Here is a 26,052-nt window from a genome sequence, read left to right as displayed (position 1 = left end):
CCACTGTCATAAGGAGTCCAAGATCAGCAGGTGAAGTCGGACCAGACTGTCCAAAGGATGGCAATTCAGACAATAGACAGAGTTCAGCCACATCTGAAGAGGATGTAGGCACAGCTTGGCAAATTGGACTACTTGTGTGCAGGCAGATTTATGAACTAACAACTTCAAGCATACTCGGGATGTGGTCGAGGGCTGAGACTGCAGCTCCAGACAAAGGTGGTGAATCAGTCAGTCGGCAGAAATGCTGTCAAAATCACAGAGTCTATCAGGGCCTCAATGCACTCGACTCTGAGTCGGGACAAATGTCGACTTCCCGCTGTTCAGGATGAGGCCCAGATGATTGAGTAAGCATAGCACGAGAGACGACATGAGCATGAACATGAGAGAGGACTTCTCTGGACTTGCCTCTCAGCTACACATCATCCAGATATGAGAAGATATGAAGTCCCTTCTTTCTGAGGTACACTGCTACCACAATCATGCATTTTGTAAAAAACCCGAGGAGCCGAAGACAGACCAAAGGGGAGCATGGTGTACTGATAGTGCTGGTCCGCCACAACAAACTGAAAACACCTCCTGTGGCTCGGGAGAATTGCTACATGAAAATGAGTGTCCTGAAGCTCCAGGGCAGCAAACCAGCCATTGGGATTTAACGCAGGGAGGATAGTTGCTAGAGCGACCATCCGGAATCTTGTGTATCTGATGTATTTGTTGAGGTTGCAAAGGTTGAGAATAGGTTTCACGCCCCCCCCCCCCCCTGGGATTGGGAACCAGAAAATACCAGGAGCAGAATCCCTGACTCTGATGCAGCAGGAGAACTTCCTCTACAGCTCCCAGAGCTAGTAGGGACTGAACCTGCTTGAGGAGCGATGTCTCGTGAAAGGGGTCCCTGAAGAGGGATGGGGTAGGAGAGTGGGGAGAAAAGATGGAGAGAAGCTGGATACCATAATCTGATATAATGGTGCTTAGGATCCTATTGTCCATGGTAATCGAGTCCCAACCACTAAAAATGAGCTAGCCTGTCCCTGAATAGGAGGGACAGAACTGGAGAGGTCACAACTGGATCACTGCTCTGGACACAGAAGTTAAAATGGGCTCTTGCTGGATGCTGGGGGAGGACGGGCCGGCTGGCTGGCTGAACCCAGAAGCAGAGGATCTCTGCCTCTGGGATCTATGATCCTTCCTTGGGTAATCCCGTTGCCTCACCTGTAGCATAGATAATTATTAGAGCAAGTGTTGCAAAATATCCTCAGGAGGCAATGGGTAGGGCACAATAGACAGCAGTTTTCAGCTGCCGACTTATGGCATCTTCTTAGCCTTAACATGGGCCAGGATCCTCAGTACTGGCAGGGCCGGCTCTAGGATTTTTGCCGCCCAAAGCAAAAACAATTTTGGCCGCCCCCCCCCCCCCCGTTTTTTAATTACCCCACCCCCGGCCCCGCCTCAACTCCGCCCCTTCCCTGCCTCCTCCCCCCAGGCTCTCAAGCCTGGGTGGGAGGGGGAGCAGCGACGCGCGAAACAGCTGTTTCGCACGCCGCTGCCGCTCGGGATCTCCCCCTCCCTCCCAGGTTTAAGAGCCAGGTTTAAGAGCCAGGTTTAAGAGCGAGGTGAGCTAGGGCGGCCGGGGCACATTTTTAGGGGCGGCATTCTGGCGCCGGCCATGCCGCCCCTAAAAATGTGCCGCCCCAAGCACCAGCTTGTTTTGCTGGTGCCTAGAGCCGGCCCTGAGTACTGGAGGACTCCTCTTGTTCTACCCACTAGTACGGAATGTCCAAAATTCCTTTGGGATTTATTGGCAAACATTTTCCAGAAGAAGCTCAGGGATTTAATATGTAAACAAGTATTTCACCATGCCATTATGCAGGCTATCATTTTGAGATCTGCTCCCCCTCTGTTTAGATTGCATATGCATAATAGCAATCCCAGCATAAATGAATGTTCTCATGACAGACTAAGCTTTCCAGCATATGTAGCAAACTCTTTACCTGGCAAAGTGCTAGAGCAAACTGCGTTGCTTGCATTGCCAGAATTCATCTATATGAAGTTCAAGGGAAGTATGTGATACATGACAGTAACAGTATCATTATGATGTATGAATAATTCTCCTCATTATGCACGGAGATGCACACATATAGCTAGGGATAAGTTAAACAGGGGGTTTGGCCTGCCATTATATTAAATTCATATAGTATTAAACTCTTCGTCAAGCCTCCCCTTGGGGTCAGAGGCAGCCCTAGTGTATGTCTGTGCAGAGCATGGCACAATGGAGCCCCAACTTGGCTTGGCACTGCCATAATACCAGTAAAAAACAGCAGCAGCAGACGTTTCATTGTGTCATGCTGTTGAACTGCAGCATCGCTTCATGATGATGCCTAGGTGTCACTGTCACAATGCAGCAGCATTACGGAGGATCAGCAATCATAAAAGACTTCTCATCAAAAAGAAATTAGGGGAAACTGACCCTGGGAGAAAGGAGATGGCAGAGACAGCATCACAGATCAGAAATGGGCACTAGTGACAAAGGGACATAGAGTAAGACCCCAGAGTGTGAAGCCATGCCCAGGGTGGACTGTACCACCTCTGACAGATACCTACGGGGTTGTCTCTTTTTCAAACTTTGGCAGAACTTGCATAGCTTGTGATGCCAATTAAATCCTACTGAACTGAACTGAGAATGATAATATTGCAGCATCGGTGGGTGTTGCCATTGTGCTGCGATATTGCATTGTGCTACACAGGCACAGGAGCATAATATATTAGCTTGTGAAAACGTCATTCCTCATCCTTATTTGTGGCCCCTAAATATATGTCCCCAGGGACCTTCGTTCTCCTAATTCATTCCTGCAAGTAACTGTAGCTACGTTAATTAGATTAACCCTTTATGAAACAATTTTGAAAAATCACTTGCTACGTTTTATCGGGCATTAAAGGGTCCAGCTTATGAATGGAATCGTTAATAAAGTGCTCAGCTTTTGGGGTTTACACTTCACATTTACTTCTTATTTTCAATCTAGTTTTCTTTATGCTAACTGGACCACAGGGATTGCTCTGTTCTGTTCATTCCCTCTGAAGCATCTGGCATTGGCCACTGTCAGAAAACAGGATACTGGGCTAGATGGACCATTGGACTGACCCAGTATGGTCATTCTTATGTTCTTATGAAAAACACTGAATGGTTTGGAACAATTCTGAGTATGTAATAAATACTATATCTCTCAGTGGAGAGGGTAATGTTTAACAGGCTTTAATTACATTTGAGAGTAATCATTAAAATGATCTATGTCTACTTGTGAAAAGAGATTGGCATAAGTTTATGGCTAATTCAGTTGTGCAGAAGTGAAATCCATAGCACATTTAATGAACACTTACTTCTGATTACCTTTTTGGTCAAGCTGTAAACTAAGCTACAAGAAAAAGTCATTTCCGTCGACAGCCAGTAGTGCAGAGCGCTATAGTCCAGTGGCCTGAGCACAGGTCTAGGAGCTAGGAGCTCTCAAGCAGTGTCTCTGGCACCCACTGCTTTGTGACTGGAAGCAAGTCACTTAATCTCCCTGCCTCGGTTTCCCCATTTGTAAAATAGGGATAATGATAATTACTTGTAGGGGTTCTATCATGATATGTACTTATAGTATCTGTAGTGTAACTCAGCATAGTGTCTACATTGGGGATACACCAGGGATGAAGTTGGCTCAATGTGTCTAAAGCATTCCAAAAATGAAAAGTGCTATATTTGTGCTACTCCAATGCACTCAGCTTCACACAAACAATACAATACAGGACAGTCACTCTAAAACAGCAAACAGAGGGCTGACAGCAGTTTAGCCCATTTGTCATGGAAAAGGCTTTTAAAGATAAAACTATAAAGTGTAAAGGTAGTGTCAATCAATAGGACAGGTAGCTCACGTGAGATGTTTGGGCTTGCACTGACAAAGTCCTGCCTCCCATACTCAGTGTTAGTTCTGGCTGCTTTACAATCTTCCACAATAAGCTGCATCATTACTAGTGTGCACCTCTCCCTTCCTGCTACCACTGCCAGCTTCATATGGAGCATCAATGGAGCAATTTCTTCCACTGGTAATAGTGCACAGGTTCAGGTTCTGCATAGGTAGAGAAAGGGCCCTTGAACACTGCTAGAGCTCAGTTCACCGAATATTTTATAGTCTAGCGCACAGACTGAACTACTCCCCCAGAGGTCAATCTGTGATGTGTTTAATGTTAAGACAAGAATAACTACACTAGACGGGCTACAGCAGAGTGAATTCAATGGGCTGCCTCCCTTTCCATGCCAACTTTTATTTCTGTCCCCTTGCGTTTCTGATGGGGAACCAAGTGCATATGTCGATTCACATGTACAACAGGATAATTGACTAAAGGCCACAAGATTATCTCCACATAATTAACCCATAATTGTGAGCTAAAGATGTCCCCTACTATTTCCCCTTGACTAGAATTACGAGAGTGTATGATATTAAAGACCGTGTCATTATGCCAATGAGGCAGATAAGAGAGGTATGTGAAGGGAGACAGAGAAAGGGGAAAGATAAGGAGAGGGCAAAAGAATGAAGCATCTTTCTCTCTGAATTTCCTAAAACTGCCCTGCAACATTCCCTTACTGCTGTATTTGGGGCTGTTTCTGAGGCAATATGAAACAATGATACTTCAGAGAAAGGAGCAAAACCAGGGTTGTCTTATTTGTCTTCACAAATACCAAATACTAGTTTTCACAGTGAATATTCATACACTAATTATCTTATTTATATTAGTGTAAATCAGGAGTATCTGTATTGAAGTAAATGGATTTACATTGGTGTGAAACTGGCATGAGATCAGAATCAGACTCAGAGTCTTTGGAAAAATATCAAAGTTAGAGACAGAACCGCAACAGAAAAGAAACCAAAATGCTTGCCTGGTAGCTATTTTCTAAAGCTGTCTCTCAGCTCGGTCTAGTTTCGTAGCCAGTTATATTTTTTTGATAATAATCTTCATCTTCCTTTGTTATTTTTGTTGCTGATTTTTCTAGCCTTCTGAGCAACTAAGGTAAAAATATAAATGTATATTTATAATCATAAATATTAAGGCAAACACAAAGGAGATTTTGCAAATGAATATAGTATTCTATTTCCTTCATTCACTGTGAGCCTGATTCTGATCTCTTGACAGGTCTAATTTTGCCAGCTTCAGCGATTACACAGGATATGTATGCACCTGAGATCTAAAGCAGGACCAGTGCTACCTAGACTACAAAATATCAGAGTCATATCTAGCTAAAAGATACCCAGGCCATGGACACAAGTGATCACCAAATACAGGACAACAGTTGAAGTTTAGTGAACTGAAAACAAGTGTGGGAGGCAGAAACATCTAAATTCTTATTACTAATTAATGTATGGACAGCAATTTGAACATATAAATCACCTATTACTTAAAGCATTTGTGTCTATATTCTGTCTGGTTTTCACTCTTTTCTAACACAGGGAACTTAACCTTGAAAGAAACATTTCCTAATGGTGCTTGAACAAATTATTTGTATCCTTAGTAATTTTATTGCTCTGATCAGTTTGTTAACAATTCACATGTTGGCAGTTGAGAGTCTGACAGGCCAGTGGAAGGCACATTTTAGTTTTACCTGGACCTGAAATGCAGTTTTACCTCTAATTGCAAATGTAAATTATAGGGAAAACTTTGGTTAAGTGGTTGAACTTATTCTTTTGATATCATCCCTAAATGAATCTCTTCTCCTTTTAATGTGCTCATTTCTGTGGCTAAAGAAAAGAGTCCAACGGATTGTTACATTGAGGGGGCCTTGAATAGTCCAGGTTATTGTTTACTAGAAAGGGGTCTTTTGTGAAAGACTTAGAGGAGGAGTCCATTATTAGCCTGGGAGACTCTCAGCTGCAGCTGTTCTAATTGCTTTTAATTGGCTTTCCCCTTCTTTTGTTTATTTCTTGGTACAGGTTTTGCATTAGGCACCTGTTCTCATTGAGGTCTAGGACTATGTAAAAATTGGGTCTAGTTAAAATTCACATTATTAAAGAAGAATACCTGTGTCACAAATAATACCTTTAATTCCTACAACGGAGAGAATTTTAAAACCTAGCTCACTTTTCACCTTTGTTATTCTTTACTCTTGGTTAATTTGGGGCAGTGATCATTGTCTCATCTTATTATTCTCTGTAGTCTAGAAGAACTTACAGGGACCAACCAAGACTGAGGCCCCATTGTTCTAGGCACTTCACAAACATCTGTCTAAGGGTTTTATACTCTCGCCCATCGCAGTGGTATCTGAGAGCCGTCCACTTCAAATCAATAGTGATAGCGAAAGCCCTAGTGTTCTTGGTAGAGTCTCTGGCATGTCTTCCATTTCAGGGTCAAAACTCTAGTTGGGGAAGGGGTTTGGGATTTGTTTTTTAAAAAATAGATAAAGGTTGGAGGGGAAACACAGACCCTGAGAGGCAAAGTGACATGACCAAGGCCAAACAACAAATCAGCATCAGAGCCGAGAACAGAACCCAGAAGTCCAGTTCCTATCCACTAGACCACATTGTCACTCTTTGGACAGCAGAAACAGACCAGTCAGTTTAATGTTTGTTTCTAGCCAGTTACAGTTTGTGGCTGCCATGCATCAACACAAAGCTATAACCTCTGGGTTCCAGAAACCTGTTCCCACTGGAATTTCTAATAGTCTGACAGTTTGTCAATACTGGCCACTAGGTCTGTTTTAAAGAAGTTTTGCCGCCAAATTATCCTCATCCCAGTTGAGGGTATGGACCTGCGTCTTTTGTGAAGCGTATTTTTATTTTATTTAATTATTTATTTTGAGTGGCATAGCTTAGAGTAATGCTTTAAAATGGGTACTTTATGAAACAAATAGATTGCACATTGAACTCTCTTTGATAGGTACATCTGAAGCAAAAGTAGTATCTGATTTTCTTTTCTAATATAGCCATGGATGGTCTAAGTACATCCAATGCACAGATTCATGTACACAGTTGACTCTACGGAGGAGTTACCTTCCTGTAGCAAATTGCTTGGTGTTTTCTACATAACGGAAGAGTGCTTCATGTTCCTTGGTAAACTGCATTAATTTCTTCTTGGCCTCCAGCCAAATACACCAATAAAAAAAAGAAGTCAGGTATAGAGTGCCAACAGACAGTACTAACATTTCCAAGCAGAATGGCTGCAGAGCTTGCGAGACGTTTCTATAATATCATCTCACATGAATTATGCTTTCAATTCCTGCCCTCTCCATAAATCCTCTTGCACTGACTAAGAAGTTGAACTGACACCACTTTATTGTCTGTTATGACCAGACATACTATATGTTCTCTCATATATTTGGTATTTTGGAGATGGTAGCAACCCTTGCAAAAAACACTAAAAAGTGATGCAAACAACAAATACCACTTCCCTTGGGGACAAATCCACACAATGCTTATTTGAACCCTGTGTGTCTTTGCTTACTAGCCACTTTTGGCAATGCAATACGTGAAAATCATGTCACCTGAGTCAAACACCACTACAGGGCTTGGCACAGAGGAACTGCACTGGGGAATGAGGGTGGTGGGAGAGCAATTGGTAGGCTGAAGAATGGGAACAGAGCCACATCCACCACTTCTGTAGCCTCAGAGTTGCACTAGCCTGCATGCTGTAGCCCGCTCTGCTTTGAGCGATGCCCTGCAACAGCCATTGCATGCATACTCTCATTCTGCTTTTTCGCTGTCACGGACAGGGTCTACCTGCACTTACGCTGCACTCACTCACTGAGTCTACTCCCCTGACAGAATACCTCACTTGTAAAATTTACCAACCACTTCATATCCTTTTACAACCCCTGCACACTTGCACACAGGATACCACCTAAACCTGTACTTTCCCCCACCCAATATTAAATCCACAGGCTGCTCTCACATCCTACCTCACTAGAGGCATGGCAAGAAGACCCCAGTGCCCTGCTACAGACACAGCCTACCCCATTTTGTATTGAAATGATGTGGACTGGAACCACAAGGTAGATATGCACTTCTTTCCTTTGATAACACACAGGGGGGACTTTAACTCAGATCTCCTCAGATCACTATCAGAGCTCTGTGAAGGAGTTTTCCATCAGTGTAGGAATACCACCTCCCTGAATGAAGAAAGCCATATCGATGGAAGCATTCTTCTGTCACCATAGCTGCATCTACACTGGGGCTAGGTCAGCATAGCTATGTCAGTCGGGGCTGTGGGTTTTTCGTCCCCCTGACCAATGTAGCTACATTGGCCTAACTCAGTGATACTCAGACTTCAGGGGTTCAGGAGCCAAATTAGCGATCAACATTACCCAAAAGAGCCACAATAGTGTCAATTCATTGTTTCATTTACTACAGTGCTATATATTCATATTTAAACAGTATGACGGGGAAATATTTATTTTTTATATTCTGACAGCAAATAAGTAAGTTAATAACATAGTGAAAGCATCCTGATTGGTTAATAATTACATCATACAGTGTTTTAATATAATGTGCTGCAAAGAGCCGCAGGGGTCACATTCAAGAGCCACTTGCGTCTCTCGAGCCTCGGTCTGAGTATCAGTGGCCTAGCTTTTTAGACCAAGCTCTAGTGTTTATATAGTGTAGTGGTTTTCATCAGTAGATTTCAAAGAACTTTACATCATTATCCACATTTTACAGATAGGAAACCGAGGCACAGAGAGGTAAAGCGACTGGCCCAAGATCACCCAATAAGCCAGTGGCAAAGTTAGGAATAGTCCCAGTCCAGTGGTCCTTCCACTAGGCCACACGGTTGCTGTGTGATTCCTAAGTGTTCCTCCCTCTTCAGTACATTTTGTTTTAGTGGAATGGGCTAATGGTCATGTTTGCAATGTGTAGTTACTAGCAGGGCCAGCAAGAGAAATCTCATCCATGGTCTATGTCCCAAAACCTTGACAGTTTTATTACATGGTTGTTACTGTAAGTTTAAGCGTGTGAGAGAAGACTGGTGTGTCTCTCTCTTTCTCCACGCCAGGCTCCACCATTCCCAGCAACATGTAATCCCCCTGCCAACATTTCAGCTCCCCTCCTCACCCCTCCCCAGCCCATTAAGTCATTAGTTGGCAATGGAGAATCCTTTAACATGTAAGAAGTTGCTCCTTGCTGTCTCTTGCCCTCGGCTGTTACATACACAGCTTACTGGAGGACCATGTACACCTTAGTTATGCCACCTGAACTGCACGCTGAGCTGGGCCCCTCACTCCTATTACCCACCTCCAGTGGGGACTCCTGCCCCTGCTACAGACACACTTCCCCAGCCAGGTCCATTAAGGGCACGTCTTCACTGGCAACGTTAAAGTGCTGCCTTGCAGTGCTTTAACGTGGCTTGTGTAGTTGCGGCACAGCGCTGGGAGAGAGCTCTAAAAAACCCATCTCCACGAGCGGCGTAGCTTCCAGCGCTGGTGCACTGTCTACACTGGCACATCACAGCGCTGAAACTTGCAGCGCTCACGGGGGTGTTTTTTCACACCCCTGATCGAGAAAGTTGCAGCGCTGTAAAGTGCCAGTGTAGACAAGCCCTCAGAGTCTGCCCCATCTCCAAACTGGGACGTCCACTCCACACAAGGGGAATGTGTGTCTTAAATATTCATTTTCTGGGTTTCAGATGTTTAAATTGGTGTTACCTTCATTTCCCCCCTCCCCCCCACCAGGTCCCAGCTCCCATAGAGGAGCAGGGAGAGAAATTCAGACACTCCAAAAGGAGCAGAGGACCCCCAGATCCCAGAACATACAGTGGGCAAGGAGCGGGGTTCAGACCTCTGCAGAGGGGTAGGGCTCCCCCAGATCCCAGGACACACATGGAAGGGTAGTGTTTAGGACTGACAGCCTTCCCCAGCCCCTAAACCTCCCAATGTCCTCTGCTACCCCTCATTTATCTAACCCTTCCTGTCTTCTCCCCTCCCACTCCCCCAATCTCTACCCCTCCCCCTTACCTGAGCCCTCCAACCCCTCTTTCCTCCCCATCACCCATTCCCATAATATCCCCATCCCTCACTGCAGACCCAAACTCCTCTTAACATAAGAACAGCCGTACCGGGTCAGACCAAAGGTCCATCTAGCCCAGTATCCTGTCTACTGACAGTGGCCAATGCCAGGTGCCCCACAGGGAGTGAGCCTAACAGGCAATGATCAAGTGATCTCTCTCCTCCCATCCATCTCCATCCTCTGACAAACAGAGGCTAGGGACACCATTCCTTACCCATCCTGGCTAATAGCCATTAATGGACTTAGCCACCATGAATTTATCCAGTTCTCTTTTAAACGCTGTTATAGTCCTAGCCTTCACAACCTCCTCAGGTAAGGAGTTCCACAAGTTGACTGTGCGCTGTGTGAAGAAGAACTTCCTTTTATTTGTTTTAAACCTGCTGCCTATTAATTTCATTTGGTGACCTCTAGTTCTTGTATTATGGGAATAAGTAAATAACTTTTCCTTATTCACTTTCTCCACATCACTCATGATTTTATATACCTTTATCATATCCCCCCTTAGTCTCCTCTTTTCCAAGCTGAAGAGTCCTAGCCTCTTTAATCTCTCCTCATATGGGACCCGTTCCAAACCCCTAATCATTTTAGTTGCCCTTTTCTGAACCTTTTCTAGTGCCAGTATATCTTTTTTGAGATGAGGAGACCACATCTGTACGCAGTATTTGAGATGTGGGCGTATCATTGATTTATATAAGGGCAATAATATATTCTCAGTCTTATTCTCTATCCCCTTTTTAATGATTCCTAACATCCTGTTTGCTTTTTTGACCGCCTCTGCACACTGCGTGGACATCTTCAGAGAACTATCCACTATGACTCCAAGATCTTTTTCCTGACTCGTTGTAGCTAAATTAGCCCCCATCATATTGTATGTATAGTTGGGGTTATTTTTTCCAATGTGCATTACTTTACATTTATCCACATTAAATTTCATTTGCCATTTTGTTGCCCAATCACTTAGTTTTGTGAGATCTTTTTGAAGTTCTTCACAGTCTGAGGTTTTGGAAAGAATACCAGTAGGTGGATAGATTGGTTAAGATGAAAATCTGATGCAACCTTAGGTAAGAACCTTGGATGAGGATGTAAAGAAACCTTATCATGAAAGAACATGGTAAAGGAGGGATTCTGCCATCAAAGCTCCAATCTCCCCAACCCTATAAGCTGACATGATGGCAACTAGGAAGGCCATCTTCATAGATAAGTGAAGAAGGGAACAAGTAGCCATTGATTCAGATGGAGGTCTTGTGAGGTGGTAGAGGACCAGATTGAGGTCCCAGGATGGAGTGGGGCATCTAATGTGGGGCAAGAGATTAATTAGACCCTTAATAAATCAGGATGACACTGGGTGAGGAAAAATGGAGAATCCCTCAACTGGAAGATGAAAGGCTGATATGGCAGCCAGGTGTACCTTGACTGAGCTGATATGGATAACATGGATATCTTCAGATCCAGCAAGTAATTCAGGATGAGGGAAAGGGGTACCAACTCAGGCTACAGGTAGCGATGACCACAACTTTGGGCAAATCTGGTCCATTTCTGCAGGTAAGTAGTGTGGGTTGATGTTTTTCCACTGTGTAATAACACCCGCTGCACCTCCGTGGAGCAGGAAACCATCCGGGAGCTAGGCTCTGAGACACAGAACTGCCAGACTCGCATCCTGAGACAGGAGATGAGGAATAACTGGGAGCTTGATCGGGAGGTTGGACACAGAAGTAAAGCAGGTAAGGGTACTAGGCTTGCCTCAGCCAGGTAGATACTATGAGAATAACACTGGCCTTGTCCTGCCTAAGCTTGTTCATCACCTTTAGAACTAGGAGTTGGGGGGAAAGTCATAGAACAGACTCCTCTCCCAGGGTAGAAGGAAGGCGTCGCCCAGGGAGAGGTGACCCAGATCCCCGTTTGAACGGAAAAGAGGACACTTCCTGTTCTCAGAGTTGGCGAAAAGTTCGATATCTGGCCATCCCCTTCTCTGGAATATGTCTTGGAGGATCTGAGCGTCCACCTCCCATTAGTATTCATGGGAGACGTGTCTGCTGAGGGCATTAGCAGTGGTGTTCCGGATGCCTGGAAGGTAGGCTGCTGAAATTTGGATGTGGTTTGTTATGCACCAGCTCCAGCACCTTTTAAAAGAAAAAAGTAAAGAGGAAGGCCACATATGCTCTCAGTGCACATGCTAGTGTTCTGTCTTGGGCCAAGGTGGGAGAGAAGGAACTCAGGCCAGTTCGCCTGCACACCTTATTATAGTCTTGGTGTTTGGTCCACATATGCCTCCTCATGACAAACAGGCACTGCTAGCTAGAAATCTCCAGTCAAGGGCTCAAGAGGTGCATGCAACTTGAAGTGGAGCACATATGGGGACACTGCTCAAAGAATAATCTACATTAGCTTTTGCAGGATGACTCCTGACACCATCGAGCAGTTCTGATTCCATCCGCTAGGGGGCAGTGCTACCGACACACATGAGCTGATTCAAGTTTGATTGTAGAAGTGGTCAAAGAATTTGGTGGACATGTGCTTAATTTTTTTTATGCCAGCTCAACCCTAATTATTACATAGGATCTTCATCTCCAGATCCCTTTCTCTTATTAAACACCTAGGGCCAAATCCAAAATGGTGTTGAGCTCCTGCAAGCTGTTTAGCTGGTGATCAGCACCTTTCGGAGTTGTCCTATACTGTCCTCCACTGCAGTCTAGAAGTTGGGAAGCAGTTTTTTGAAAAGTGTTGTATTGACTTTTTGGATATTGGAAATATACTATGAGTCTAAGGAATGTTGGTCAGCTAACATAATAATGGCTATTAAGAATCAGTGTATTGTGTGCACTTAATCACTCAGCAAAGTGCTAGGAGTTTGTATATACCGGCTGGATGTCAGACGTGAAAAGAATTTAGCTTGCTATTTTAGTCATCCTGGCTATTGGAGCTGAGATTTTTGGTAATTACACATCCATACAATTAAGAGTGTCTGGTGTGTTGTGCTCACATGGTTTTCATTCCTTTGCATACTGTTGGATGTTTTATACATACTAAAAAAAGAAACAATTGTTTACGAATGTGAAGATTAAAGAAGAGGAAGAGCCTATGCTGTACTCTTTTCATTTACACTCCATCTCATTTTTGAATTTGGTAGATGTTACTTACTTTAGCTTCATCTTGACCAAAGCTTTGGTAAGCTTGTGAGCCAGCTTCTCCAGTCCTTTGGCATAGCTAATTTCTAAGTTAGCCCTGTCAATATAATAATAAAAATCATAATGCAATGTAATAATTATTCAATCATTACCTGACCTGTAAGCTTTGAACAGCTCTGCTTGAGCCAAAGATTTGGTGCTTACAATGAAAGAAAATTGCTCCAACATAAAAAAGGGAGTGATCTCATAGTGAATATACACATATGCAGATCTTTCAGTCACACAGGCATATTCCAGCAAATCACACTAGCTCTGTAACACCATATAATCATATAATGTATCATGACTCAATTAACATGGCGTACTTAATGTAGCTGAGAATAATGGCAATGACTCAAATCAGGTTAGCTCTTACTACCTGTACAGGATTGAACTCCAGGGGATACTAGGACATTGCCTAGATAATACCAGACAGCAAAACTTTTATTATTATTATTTTGTGGTTTGGAATAGATCATAATTAGGTCTATTCAAACATTATATATAAATTCCATACAAAAGAACTACACTAAAAGAACATGAAGGTTGACAAGTCAAGCACTCAGAAGTTAGGAAATGCCAGTATTAAGGTTGCCTGCGGAACCTTAATTTGGCCCCTGGTGCATTTGCACTATTATATAGTCTTTAATTATATGATCGCATGCTATTTTTCCACAGGACCCCTGCCTCATTTAGTGCAGGATGGATGGTGCTTTGGGAATGAATCAGGTTTGTATTGTTAATTAGGCTATTGTCCCAGTCTCCTGGCCCAGCCAGTCCAGTCAACAAGCCAGAGCAGGGTCCAGGACATAGGCACTGGCTTTTCCCTTTGCGCGGGGGTGCTCAACCCCCGCTCAGCCCCAGCCCCACCCCACTCCACTCCTTCCCCCAAGGCTTCACCCCCGCCCTGCCTCTTTCCACCCCTGCTCTGCCCCACCCCACCTCTTCCTGCCCGTTACGCTCATTCCTCTGAGCGCGCCCCATCCCTACTCCTCCCCCTCCTTCCCAGCACCTCCTGCACACCGCAGAACAGCTGGTCACAGCAAGCGGGAGGCGCTGGGGGGAAAGAGGGGAGCTGGCTGCTGGTGGGTGCTAAACACCCGCTAATTTTTTCCATGGGTGCTTCAGGGCTGGAGCACCCACGAAGTTGGTGCCTATGGTCCAGGACCAGGTCTAGACACATAAAAGGGCTAAACATTTAGATGGTGAAGTTAAAGAAGATATAAATAGGGTTAAGTGGATTTCCCCTCACCTAAAAATTAAGATATCTACAGTTGGGAGATCTGAACTGAACAAGGGCCTATGCTAACCTTTATTGGCTATCCCATTTTTACCATGGCTGTTTTCCAGATTAATTTCTACATGCCGGACCAGTTCTTTTACTGACTTGCCTTTGTGAATTGTTTTGGACTGGGTACAGCAGATCATGGGCCCAATTCATTATTGTCTTGCACCTTATGTAGTGATTTACACCAGTGCAAAGTGCACCAGAACTTCAAGTGGTGGAAATTGACATTCCCTTTATTGGTGCTATGCTGATTCATATCAGGTGAGAATCTGGTCCATTGAATGTAGAGTGGGTAAAAATTGTTACCACTCTGATTGAGCAGTATCTGACATGTACCTTACACAGGTGGAAATGACTGTAAAAGGCACAGTGAAGCCGAGAATCAGGCCACATATGTTAACTTTTGGCTAAGACGTCTAGGAAGTAGCTGATTCATATTTTAGAAGCTGGAAAGACACAGGTGAGGGAGAAGTAGAAGTAATGGAAGAGGAGAAGCCTGATATCTTTGTCCATGTGGGTGATTTATTAGCTGTCTGCATTAACTCTGGGTACATTTAATTTAAATATTTAGTTCATGTAAAAAGTGACTGGATAATTAAGAAGCTTGTACTTAAGCTCATAACAAGAGCCAAACAGAAGACAAACTTGATAGTCTAAATCCACCCTGCTGTAGCGCCATTAAAGGAGCACATCAGGGATGAATTTGGTCCACTGTATTTTTAAGATTAATTCTGGATATTCTGTTGCAAACATCATTTCCTGCTGGCAATTTTGCTGAGCAGTTTGTAAAGTCAGGGAAGCAAGCTGGTAAAATTACATTTCCAAAGAACAGATCTTCAAAAAAAACCTCCTCTGATGTGCAACCCTAAGAACAGTCATCTGCAGTATTGCAGCAATTATCTGTCATTTTAGGTTCCAATCCTCACCCATATTGGTCCATAATTCTTGTAATCCAGGCTGCATGGGATGGCATTGAAGCAGACATCACCCTGTCTAAGTGTTCTGCTAATGCACCATCATGAAATAGTTATGCCCAGTTGTATTCAACGTTCATGTAATTTACATGAGAAAATTGGTTTACATCCCTCAGCCATGCCTGCCGGCTTTCACCAAAATGTAATTTATCAACATGGGTTCTTGGTGCAGAACAGGGGAAACAGAATATGAAGAGAGGGAGCCTGACAAAGAGACAAGAGAGACTGAAGGAAAGGGAAGGAGCCTGGCACAAATGAGGAAAATAAACCCAAATCTGTGAACAGCCCTCACCGCCCACTACTGAAATATACCAAAAATCCTGGTTCTGCATACTGAAGGTCTGACTCAGGTGGCCAGAATTTACACAGCAAGATGACACTGATGCTGGCAGCATTATCAGGGTAATATTTTCACAAGGACAAAAATGGCCTTGTTCAATTTCTCTGTTGCTCTTCTGCAAAGGCAGGCAAGTATGTCTTATTGGTGCTCTGTGGCAGTGGGATTCGCAAGAGGATCATATACATGATAAACCTGTATCTCCTGGAATAAAGTAAAAGGGACCTGAGACAATTCAAACCCCCATGCGGGGCTTGAGTCTCTCCTCATTTAGGGCCTGCTCCTGCTTCCATGGGTGTCAGTCCTATTGAACAATGGGAGATGGATCTGGTCCTTGCACTGGTCTTACACCAATATAGCTCCCTTGACTTCCATGGGCATACTGCTGATTTACACTGGTGGAAGTGAGATCAGAACCAAGCTTGGAGCGTGAAGTTTGCCTGGTCTTGTTCCCCATAAACAGATTGGTCTAAATTCTGCCTGATTAACATGGATGTACACTGTGTGAAGGAAGAATTTGGCCCAATGGATTTTCCCCAGGTGCAAGATACAGTCACCTGTTGTTCAGAAAAGCAGCTGAGATGTTTTTCAACACATTGAAAATGCATTACCATTTTAGTGAATCTGGACTACATTTGTGTTCATGACAAAACCAAACACCATGCACGTTTTGTGTGACTTTGAATTTTGTTGCCATTAAGACAAATATCTTACCCTCTTCGGAGCTGCCATGTCCCTGCACCCTACACTTGGATGGAGGCTAGTCAATCTGGCATAGTGAATAGAGTGTGTAATAATAATAATGGGAATTCAGAGCAGCATTGATTGTATGGGCAGAAAGGTGATGGGCTCAGCTCTGCAGTTACTCTTAGAATTCCAGTGGCTAGGGGAACAGCCTCAGGCACAGGCACAGGCTCAATATTTAGAGAATGTGTTTAATCACGCAATTGCCGTCCATATCCTGGGTGCTGAGAAGTGCCTACCTACTGCTTTTTTCTCTTATGAGGTTGGCAGTTAATGTACCCACCTGTCCAAGTAAAAAAGAGAGAGAGAGAAAGTGAGCGAGCAGGGGCAGAGTGGCCCAGTAGATAGGGCACTAGAGTGGGACTTAAGAGGCTTTGCCTCAGTTTCCCCATCTGTAAAATGGTGACAAGGCTATTTCCCTCTATTGTAGAGCACGTTGGGAATCTCTGGATGAAAAGTGCTGCATAATTGCTCACTAAGATACCTCCTTAAATTAAATGAAGACCAGATGAGAGCAAATTTATTTTGCCAGCTTCTGCAAACATGTCTGTAAAATGACAAACTTTTGTGCTGCTGGCAAGAAGCAGCTCTTTCAAATCCACTTTAGGAGGACAAGTGTAATTAAAAAGGAAGATGCTCTTTAAAAAGAAAAGAGAGCTGCTGACTAGATTAATACACGACAGAGGTGATTAAATATTTATTTTCAAATTTAATTAAGAATTGCATGTTGCTGTTGAATTTCAGGTTGATTTTTTCATGTAGGTAGATCACAAAACTTTGCCTAATTAAGGCAAGACAGCCCATGGCCAAGCAATTATCGGACTGTCTTAACTAGCAGTTTTGGAACTACTGAACATCAGCTGCATGGAATTTCTATTTCTCTCAACTGATAGACAATTGGACAAGGCTTGTGGTTTGATTTCCCACCCAGGTTCAAATTGACCATTTTGTAGAGGTATCAAAGTCTATGTTAGATTAACTGCAGTTCCAGAAATACTAAGTTATTCCCTATCAACTTCCAACTGTTCAGAAATGATGTACAGCAAGCATGCAAATCTGCCATTCAAAGGAGATTGAATATGTGCTGCATTGCAGTGGTAGGTCTTGCCTGATTTGTGGTGAGATAAACTTCTTTAGATAGAAGGTTAGCTTGTTAAGTTTAGGCTCCAGGTATCATGCTATGATTTTCTTTTATCTATAATCCTTATGTTTGCATTATTCTTATTCATTATCTCTTGAATCTTATATCTTGGATAATCAACTGGTTGTTTTAATTATAAATACATCTCAGTGCTGTGCTATTGGAGAAGGAGCTGATCCTGATCTGAATCACACACGCTGTAGTGTACACTGTTCCCATGGGGACAGCAGACATGTATGACTGTAAGTGTTCATTGGATAAAGGGGCTGGACACTCCATGGAAATATTTCAAAGAGGCTCGAGGACTGGGGTGCACCTACTGTTAACCTGCAAGGCAAAGTAAAGGATGGCCTGAAATTGATCCTTCAAATCATGACTTGTCTCATTTAAAGAAGCTCAAACATGTGCTTATATATATATATATATGTGTGTGTATATACACACACACACACACATATATATATATACACACATACACATTATATATATACATATATATCAGAGCAGAAAACGTTGCCTCTGTAACTAATTGCTGTTGAGCCCACGTACCTTTGCTGGAGAACAAACCTGAACTGTTTGCAGAAATTCTCTCCGTTTTTCGAAAACGCTTTTAGATCTTGGTACACTCTGTCATACTGAAACACAACATACAATAGGAGATGTGTGCAGAAGTACTAGCTGAGAATGACAAAGGTATTGCCTAGCACATTTGTATAGGATGCATTCTTGGACTGAGGAGGGTTTCTTTGTATTCCAGGAATAGCTGGGATGTACAGTAGTATTGCTGTTTTGCTATTCACTTCTTTCTTGACCCAACTTTCAAACAGATCAATTTTAAATGTCACCACAGAAACATCATTGTTATCCATAAATAATAAAAAAAATCCAGTAGGATTGATGTTTTTGTATTTTTCTTCTAATATAGAAAATGAAAATGTATGTAAGTTCCACTGTGTGTATCTCTATGCATCAGCATGAGAATACACTATAAAATACATTTTGTAAAAAAACCAGAAGTACTGAAGAAATACAGAGGGCCTGACTTGTATGTATTGACATTTGATCCAATATATTAAACTAATGTCTGATCCAGCTCCCACGGAAGTCAGTGGGAGTCTGACATTGGGCTCGGTTCCCTGCTGTACCCCAGTAAAGTTTTCAACGATACTGCTAGTGGAAGTACTTCTCCCAGCAGAGAATCTGGTGTAGCAGAGCCTCACTAGACCACGCCCCCTTCCCTTGCCTCTTCTCCACACCTGCTTCCCCTCCCTGCCTCCTTAACCCCCACTATGCCAGGCTGTGCAGCTGATGTTTGGGAGGCAGTGGTAGTGACCAGCAGAGCTGCCTTTGCCAGCTTTACATAGGTGGAGAAGAGATTCTCTTTGCACGAGGGGAATTCTCCAGGAGCAATGTCTGGCTAGTGAGAGTTCACTTTGCACTGGATAAACAGCACAAAGGGAACTTGCAGAATGGAAAGTCTGGCACATGACTTCCATAGAGCAGGGCTGTCCCGAGTGAAGTAGGGCATATACAATAATAATGTTCTTTACCAGCATGGGATTTGACATACCAGGATATATATCCTCAAGTACTGAGCCTCAACACCCTTCCCAGGATCATTTATGGAGAAATGACTTCACCCTCCACTGAAATGCAGTCAGCTCTGTGAAATGCTACAGTTGTTCAACAGCAAGCAGCCACACTGCATTACAGTGTAAGACAGGAAGTGTCTTATCCAACTAAAACTACAGGGGGATCGTTAGATAGACAGAATGTAACTACTCATTGAAACTGAGCCAGGATACTGGGGCTAATGAAAATTGCCTTAGGAAATTTAAACCACTCAGCATCTGAAAGATGGCACCTCAGCAGTGCCCTGAGCTTAGACAGGGATCCAATATTGACTCAGAAGGAAGGGTGTCGTTTACTGAATCATAATATCACTTTCTGCAACACTCCTCCAAGTACAGACCCTGCCTGGCTTATGAGATCTGGTGCAGCCAAGAAGGGATGGCAGCTAACTCTTACCTTCAAGTTCAGCCTTTATGAAGTTGTTGTCTCTGTTAGAAGTTTTCATATAATTAGGTAATAACTGACTTATTCCTAATACTCGTCATTGTGCACTTTATGAAGACAAACTCTGGCCATACAATGAACATTTTATATATATTGCAGTGGAGAGCGGCACACAGCCTATACCATCAATATACATGTGTGTATTGTAAATACAGCCTTACAAATCAGGGATGATTTTGCTGTTTATGTAACTTCCTCCTTGTTAGTCTTTCCTTAATGTGGACCAAAAGGAAGCTCTGGTGAGTGAAATCTTATTTATGAGAAAATTTCCTTGCATTTGATCTGTACATATTTTATATAAAATGTTGTGTTTTCTTTTTCTAGTAGAAACATATACAACTCTAGGTAAAATGAGGTAAGTTAACATGCAGTAGGAAGTGTTCAATTCCCACATCCCCATTTTTGTATCTATTATATGCACCCATTACTCTAATATCCAGTAGAGCGCATACTTTACAATGTAACTGAGTTCTCTAAAGATCATCTTTTTTCCCAAGGGATACTACAACATTGCTCAGAGAAAACATTGTCAATAAAATTAAAAGGCAGCAAAAACATATTGGAATCAATGGCAACTCTGCACACGCCCTTTTGTTATTATTTGGTACATATGTTACTTTTCAATGAAACCGATCTCCCACACGACAGAAACACTTAATGATAGTGAGTTTCTGATGACGCAGATGCAAACATTAGAAAGTAAGACTCCATACTCCATTGACATATAAAATACCCACCACAAGGTTACTCACCATACAGCCTCTCAGCGGGGTCATCATATTAGAATGGTTTCTGCCTTTGATTTTTCACGCTTGAGCCCAGCTCCCTGGAGCCTGCTATAAAAACTGGGTGTTTCCTGGGTTTCAAAGATGGATTATATAATGCCAATGGATTACATATTGCCAACCAAATACAATAAAGATACCTGGGAAGAGACTCCCTGTATTTCCTGGTAATGTAACAAGATCCAAAGCAGAAAGAGATGCAGATGGGGAAAAGTACCTGCGAAGAACCGAGCTGATGTTTTTCTTAATAAATGAGGTAAAAATCAAGCTGAATTGTTGTCCCCTTGCTTTTCTAATTAAACTACAGAATGGGTCTCATTCACCAATGCACTATTTCAGTTTCACAGTAATGATTTTAATGGTGATACATACACATAAACCTGAAGTAACAGAGTGGTAAATCAGATGCAGTGTGCTTTGCTTCCCCCGTTAGTTGATACTAGTTCTAGCAATCAATAACAGCAGTCTGTTGCTCCAATTCCCAGCTCTGCCTCTTCTTCTGCAAAGCCTTCCTTTGCTCTCCTCACAGGCACAGGGCCAGTTTTACTGATAACCTCTGGCTGTCTTGTACTATTCCAACAGTGCAAAAGCATCTCCACCAGCTAGTTAAGCCCGGTTTACGGCTGCTTTGCCTGAGCAGAGTGGCACAAAGCAGCCAGAGCTTCTCAGTGAATCGAGGCCTGTGGGCTTTATTCCATCTTTGTTTGAAGTTTTGTGGCCCATTGATTGTATTAGTCTGAGGTAGTGTGTTAAGGTCTCACCGCTCTCCATTGCCTTGCCCCGTACGTACTCATTTACACCCGTGCAGAATCAGTGTTCAGCCCTCTCAGAGAAGAATGCGGCTCTTCCTGAGAGGATTAAGTAACATTCTTCTAAAGTGCTTGGAGGATAAGAAGCGGTAATTGTAACTTTACCATCACACTAATAAATTCAAATAATGAATTTAGCAATGGTCTTTCCATCATGTAGTTAATCGTTATAGCATTTCATTGCATCATAGAATTATAGAAGCAGCAGGAAGAAGCACCTGAGTCATTTAGACTCTGTCAGGGCAGGATTTTTTCCCTATAGCTCTTTTTCCTTCCACCACATCATGTGATGGAGTATTTCAGAGTCTCACTGTCAAGATGTTTTTTCTGCTATTCAGCTTACGTTTTCCCCTCATGTAATTTCCTTTACTCCCAGCTACGGCTCCTTGTACCACATTAAATAATTCCGCTCCATCCTGGCTGTTAGAATGAGTAGTATTCACATACTAATTCAGACTCTCAGGTGTTTCTTAGTTGCAGCTTAGACAAGGTCTATATTGAGGCCCTGATCCTCTGACTTCCTGTGTGCAGACTGCTACTCACATGGCACCACACTGAGTAACATGGGGCTCCGAGGCAGGCCATTTGTGTGCAAAATGTTGCAGGTTTGGAGCCTTAGCTTTTTAATATTGCTTCATTAGTCAGTCCCACTTATCATTTTGGTCGCTGTTCTTGGAATTCCTTTTAGTTTGTCAATATCCTTCTGTTAATGAGGTACTCAGAAGTGAGAGTCGCACGACAGGAGCCATCACACCATAGTGTACAGAGCTTCATGATGTGCCTCTTCACAGCTGCTCAAAATTTCATTGGCATATTTTTGCCACCATCTTGCATTGCAAACTCAGGCCTGATTTGTTTTTCTTATTATCCTTGAGACTCTTTCATCATTCCTGCTTTTCAATTTCTTCCTCCCACTGAATCTCTGTGTGGGGTTCCTTTCTCCCAGGGTGCATTAGCTCGCATTTCTCAAAGCTGATTCACAGTTTGTTATTTTGCCCACATACCTGATCTTTCTAGGTCTCTTAAGTATTATTTCCCTTGTCTCACCCGTGATTTGCAACCCCTCCTACTTTAGCATCACCTGTGAACTTCACAAATGTGATCTCCTGTCTGTCAGAGATAATCTTGTGCTTCTCTTTCTGGGCTGACTCTAGGCATTTATGTCACCTCTCGCTTCAAACCAGCCTCAGTGTCGATATGCTCTTCTTTTAGCGCTAGATTGTGACTAGCAGTCAGCAAGGGAGGCAGTGCAGGAGACACAATCTGCCCACAGCTCCAGGAGGTACAGGGACTACGCATGCTGTCCCATGTTTTATGATCCCTGGCCCTGCCCCCATTGCAGTGGCTTAACCCTAGGGAGCAATTCTGGTGCTTCCAAAGCAGAGACAGTACTTGGTCCTGAGCCTCAGGAAGGAGGCACACAGTGGGAGGCAGCCTGCTCATCTGTGCAACCGTCAGGCAAATTCTAGCCCTTAATATACGATGAGCTTATAGCCAAGTTTCACAGGGATCAATCTTAAGGCTCCAGGTGTTAATGGAGAATATAAATGGAAGTCAAATAATTTGATTTGCATAAAGCAAATTAACCTAAATTTGAATAAACCTTAGAATATGAAGACTAATGGGCAACTAATTAACAATGCATTTTTCACACAGCTGTGATCTAAGATTTTAAGTTCCAGAGGGAAGCATAATAATTGGTGAGATTTTGCATATCTAAATTAGCCCAAATTGCATTCTAGCTTCATATTTGTCACTTACAGAAATATTTGTGCCCTCCCGTCTTTCACCATTCAAGGTTTAATGTGCTCACTTTTGAGGCGCCTTGTTAAAATGAAAAAATAGAAATGGACAATATACATTTTGTTAAAGGCCAGGGTGAGGTTATTAGTTTTGGCATGTATGAATGTGTGTATGCAAGAGCAATCCTATTTGCATTACTTGTCACTAATTACACCAATTTATGTAAGACTATAAACATTGTGGTTAAGTTTAATAAAAACTGAAGGGAAAAAGCAATGGCTTTATTATCAAAACCCATTCTAGACCATCCCTACACACAGACCCAGAAGGTCTGCTTCCTCACAGAAACCACTGATGAGGTCAACTTACCCTACCTGCAAAAACTGCTAGGTTTTGGTGCTATAAATGCATTGCTTAATGGCTGCTGCACAGAGGGAGCAGGGAGGAAGCCAGAACTCTCAGCATAGGATAAGGCTCTATGGGCAATCCTTGCCCCTACCATGGTGGGTACCTCACCAAAGCAGAAATCCCTCCATGCAGATTCCAGGGCTTCCACTTATAGTGGAATGTCTTGCTACTGAGACAGAAGCAATTGGCTTCCCCAGCACGGCTGCACATTTTGATTCCCTCCACCTGAAGTCAAGCCATAGTGTAGCGCTACCACTGGTCTGACAAGTAGCCATGTCTATGGTTGTTTGCCACAGGGTTTTAGCCCTTGTCCTAAAGAAGCATGAATCTTCTGTTCCTCCCCCAGCAGCTGCACCAAGATCCAGCTGAGTGACAACATTGCATCCGACGACGTGGGTATTCACCCACGAAAGCTCATGCTCCAATACGTCTGTTAGTCTATAAGGTGCCACAGGACTCTCTGTCGCTTTTTACAGATCCAGACTAACACGGCCACCCCTCTGATACTAAACATTGCATTCTGTGTGCAAAGGGAATTCTGTGGGCTCAGGGGCAGTATACTGGGGAACCTCAGGTCCCCTCCACATTATCTCCAGCCATTTGCCATGCACACTGCTGGCTTCCCACCATGCTGTGTAAGTGGAGGGGGCATATAGGCCATGGACAGTGCTAGATGTCAGACACACTACATAGGACAAACTCCCGCAGAATTAAACCTCTTAGTGAAACTCCTAGACAAGCAAGGACTTAAATTATGCATTTAAAAAAAAAAATGATATGCTAGTGTACTTGAAGGCTATGTCTACACTACGAGCTGGGGTAGGGATTCCCCAGGTCCCGTATATGTACTTGCGCTAGTTCTCATTGAGCTAGCACACATACAAATAGCCCTGCAGCTGTGGTAGCGCATGTAGCTGCAGCATCGGCAGGCTAAGCTGTGCAGAGTACAAACACACCTGAATCTGGTGGGTATGTACTTGGCAGGACTCAGCCGTTCCCAGGGCCGGAATTACACATTATGCACCTCTAGGCACAGCATCTTCAGCGCCCTGCCTACAGCTGACCTTCATGTGTTCTGTAAAATATACCAACCCCCCCTGGCTCCATAACCTCTGACCCCATTGCCCAAACCCTAAAACCATCTTTTCCCCTTGTCCCCTTCTCTGCCCGTTCCCAACCTGCCCCAGCCCCCCAGATCTCCCCTGCCTCACTCACTGCTCCCCACCTGCCCCTACCCCCAACCTCCCCAGCCCAGTTCTCCCTGCCCCACCCTTCCCCAGCACTCCCATGCCTCTGCCCCCCAGCTCCAGAACTGGCCCTGTTCCTCCCCACAGCAGCTCCTCAAATCAGCACTGCCCACCCCTAGCCCCCCTCTCCACAGGCGGAGCAGCCCCAGGGCAGCGGTGGGGGGGGGGGCAGGGCCAGGGCCGGCTCCACGCACCAGCGGAGGAAGCACGTGCCTGGGGCGGCATATGCTAAGGGGCGGCATTCTGTCCAGGCGGCTTTTTTTTCTTTTGCTCTGGCAGTTCGGGCGGCAGTCCGAGCGATTTTTTTTTTTTTTTTGCTTGGGGAGGCAAAAATGGTAGAGCTGGCCCTGGCCAGGGCACAGCCTCCCTGGGAAGGCACAAGACCCTTCTGCAGCCCGGCGCGGCAGCCACACTCTGGCTCTGCTTGTGCAAGTGAATGGGGTGCTGGCCATGCCTCTCCCTGTCCCTCCCCGGCACAGGGTGGAGGCAGCGGAGCGGCTGAGATTGGGAAGGGGCTGGGACACTCCCAGCACCTTCTGCAGCTGTTCCACCCAGCCATGCTCACAACACCCCCAGGCAGGCTGACTTGGACGCTCACCCTAACCACTTTTAACCGGGTAAGTATTAACTTTTAACCCACTTTTTACGATTAGGTGGCCCTAGAAGGCCGGCGTCCCTAGGCATGTGCCTACTGTGCCTAACTGGAAATCTGGCCCTGGCCGTGCCTCTGCTGCCACTACCTGTGCTACTGCGGTATGCTGCTATTTATACCTGCGCTAGCTCGATGGGAACTAGCGCAAATGTGTGTAGGAGAGCTGGGGAACCACACCCCCAGCATGTAGTGCAGACGTACCCTATGATGTCATGTAGATTTTATCATGTAGGTATATTCATTGTGGTGATTAGCTATTTAATTATTATATAACTCCCCATTTCTGCATTCCTTACCAAAGTGAAACATCAAATGATAGGTGAAGGTTCTTATACATCTGATGCCTGCATTATGGAGGTGCTTGTCTCATTCTCCGCAAGGCTCAGACCAGGCTTTTGGGCCTCATGTCCCATGTTGTGTGATCCCGCCTCACTCATTGACACTTTATCAGACATTGCCCGATGCCCAGTCTTTTGTGGGTTTTCCTTGGGTGAACATATAGAAGTGTTTCCAGCTCACTGCATTCTTACATAGCCAAAGTTCTCCACATTATAATAAAAGCTTGTTCTCTTTTGCTCTATGAGATCAGTAGTGAAAAATGGAGATCTTCTTATCGGTAAGCCAGCGTGTCTACTCTATGGACATTTTCTAAAAAGTTCTCACCTATG

The 26,052-nt window shown here is 43.9% G+C and overlaps 1 protein-coding gene across 1 annotated transcript in view; it reads right to left on the bottom strand.

Annotated features, from left to right (window-relative positions):
• Positions 1-25,839, bottom strand: part of NOSTRIN (nitric oxide synthase trafficking) — a 33,530-nt gene extending 7,691 nt beyond the window's left edge. Inside the window, 7 exon segments of the mRNA XM_065413689.1 lie at positions 4,526-4,585; positions 4,895-5,032; positions 6,995-7,096; positions 12,997-13,039; positions 13,155-13,238; positions 18,214-18,299; positions 25,720-25,839. Of these exon segments, the coding sequence (XP_065269761.1) occupies positions 4,526-4,585; positions 4,895-5,032; positions 6,995-7,096; positions 12,997-13,039; positions 13,155-13,238; positions 18,214-18,299; positions 25,720-25,839 (633 nt within the window).
• Positions 25,840-26,052: the final 213 nt, after the last annotated feature.

The sequence above is a fragment of the Emys orbicularis genome, chromosome 11 (genome assembly GCF_028017835.1).
Source record: "Emys orbicularis isolate rEmyOrb1 chromosome 11, rEmyOrb1.hap1, whole genome shotgun sequence".
In the NCBI taxonomy this organism is placed as follows: domain Eukaryota; kingdom Metazoa; phylum Chordata; order Testudines; family Emydidae; genus Emys; species Emys orbicularis.
This window is presented reverse-complemented; position numbering and strand designations above follow the sequence as displayed.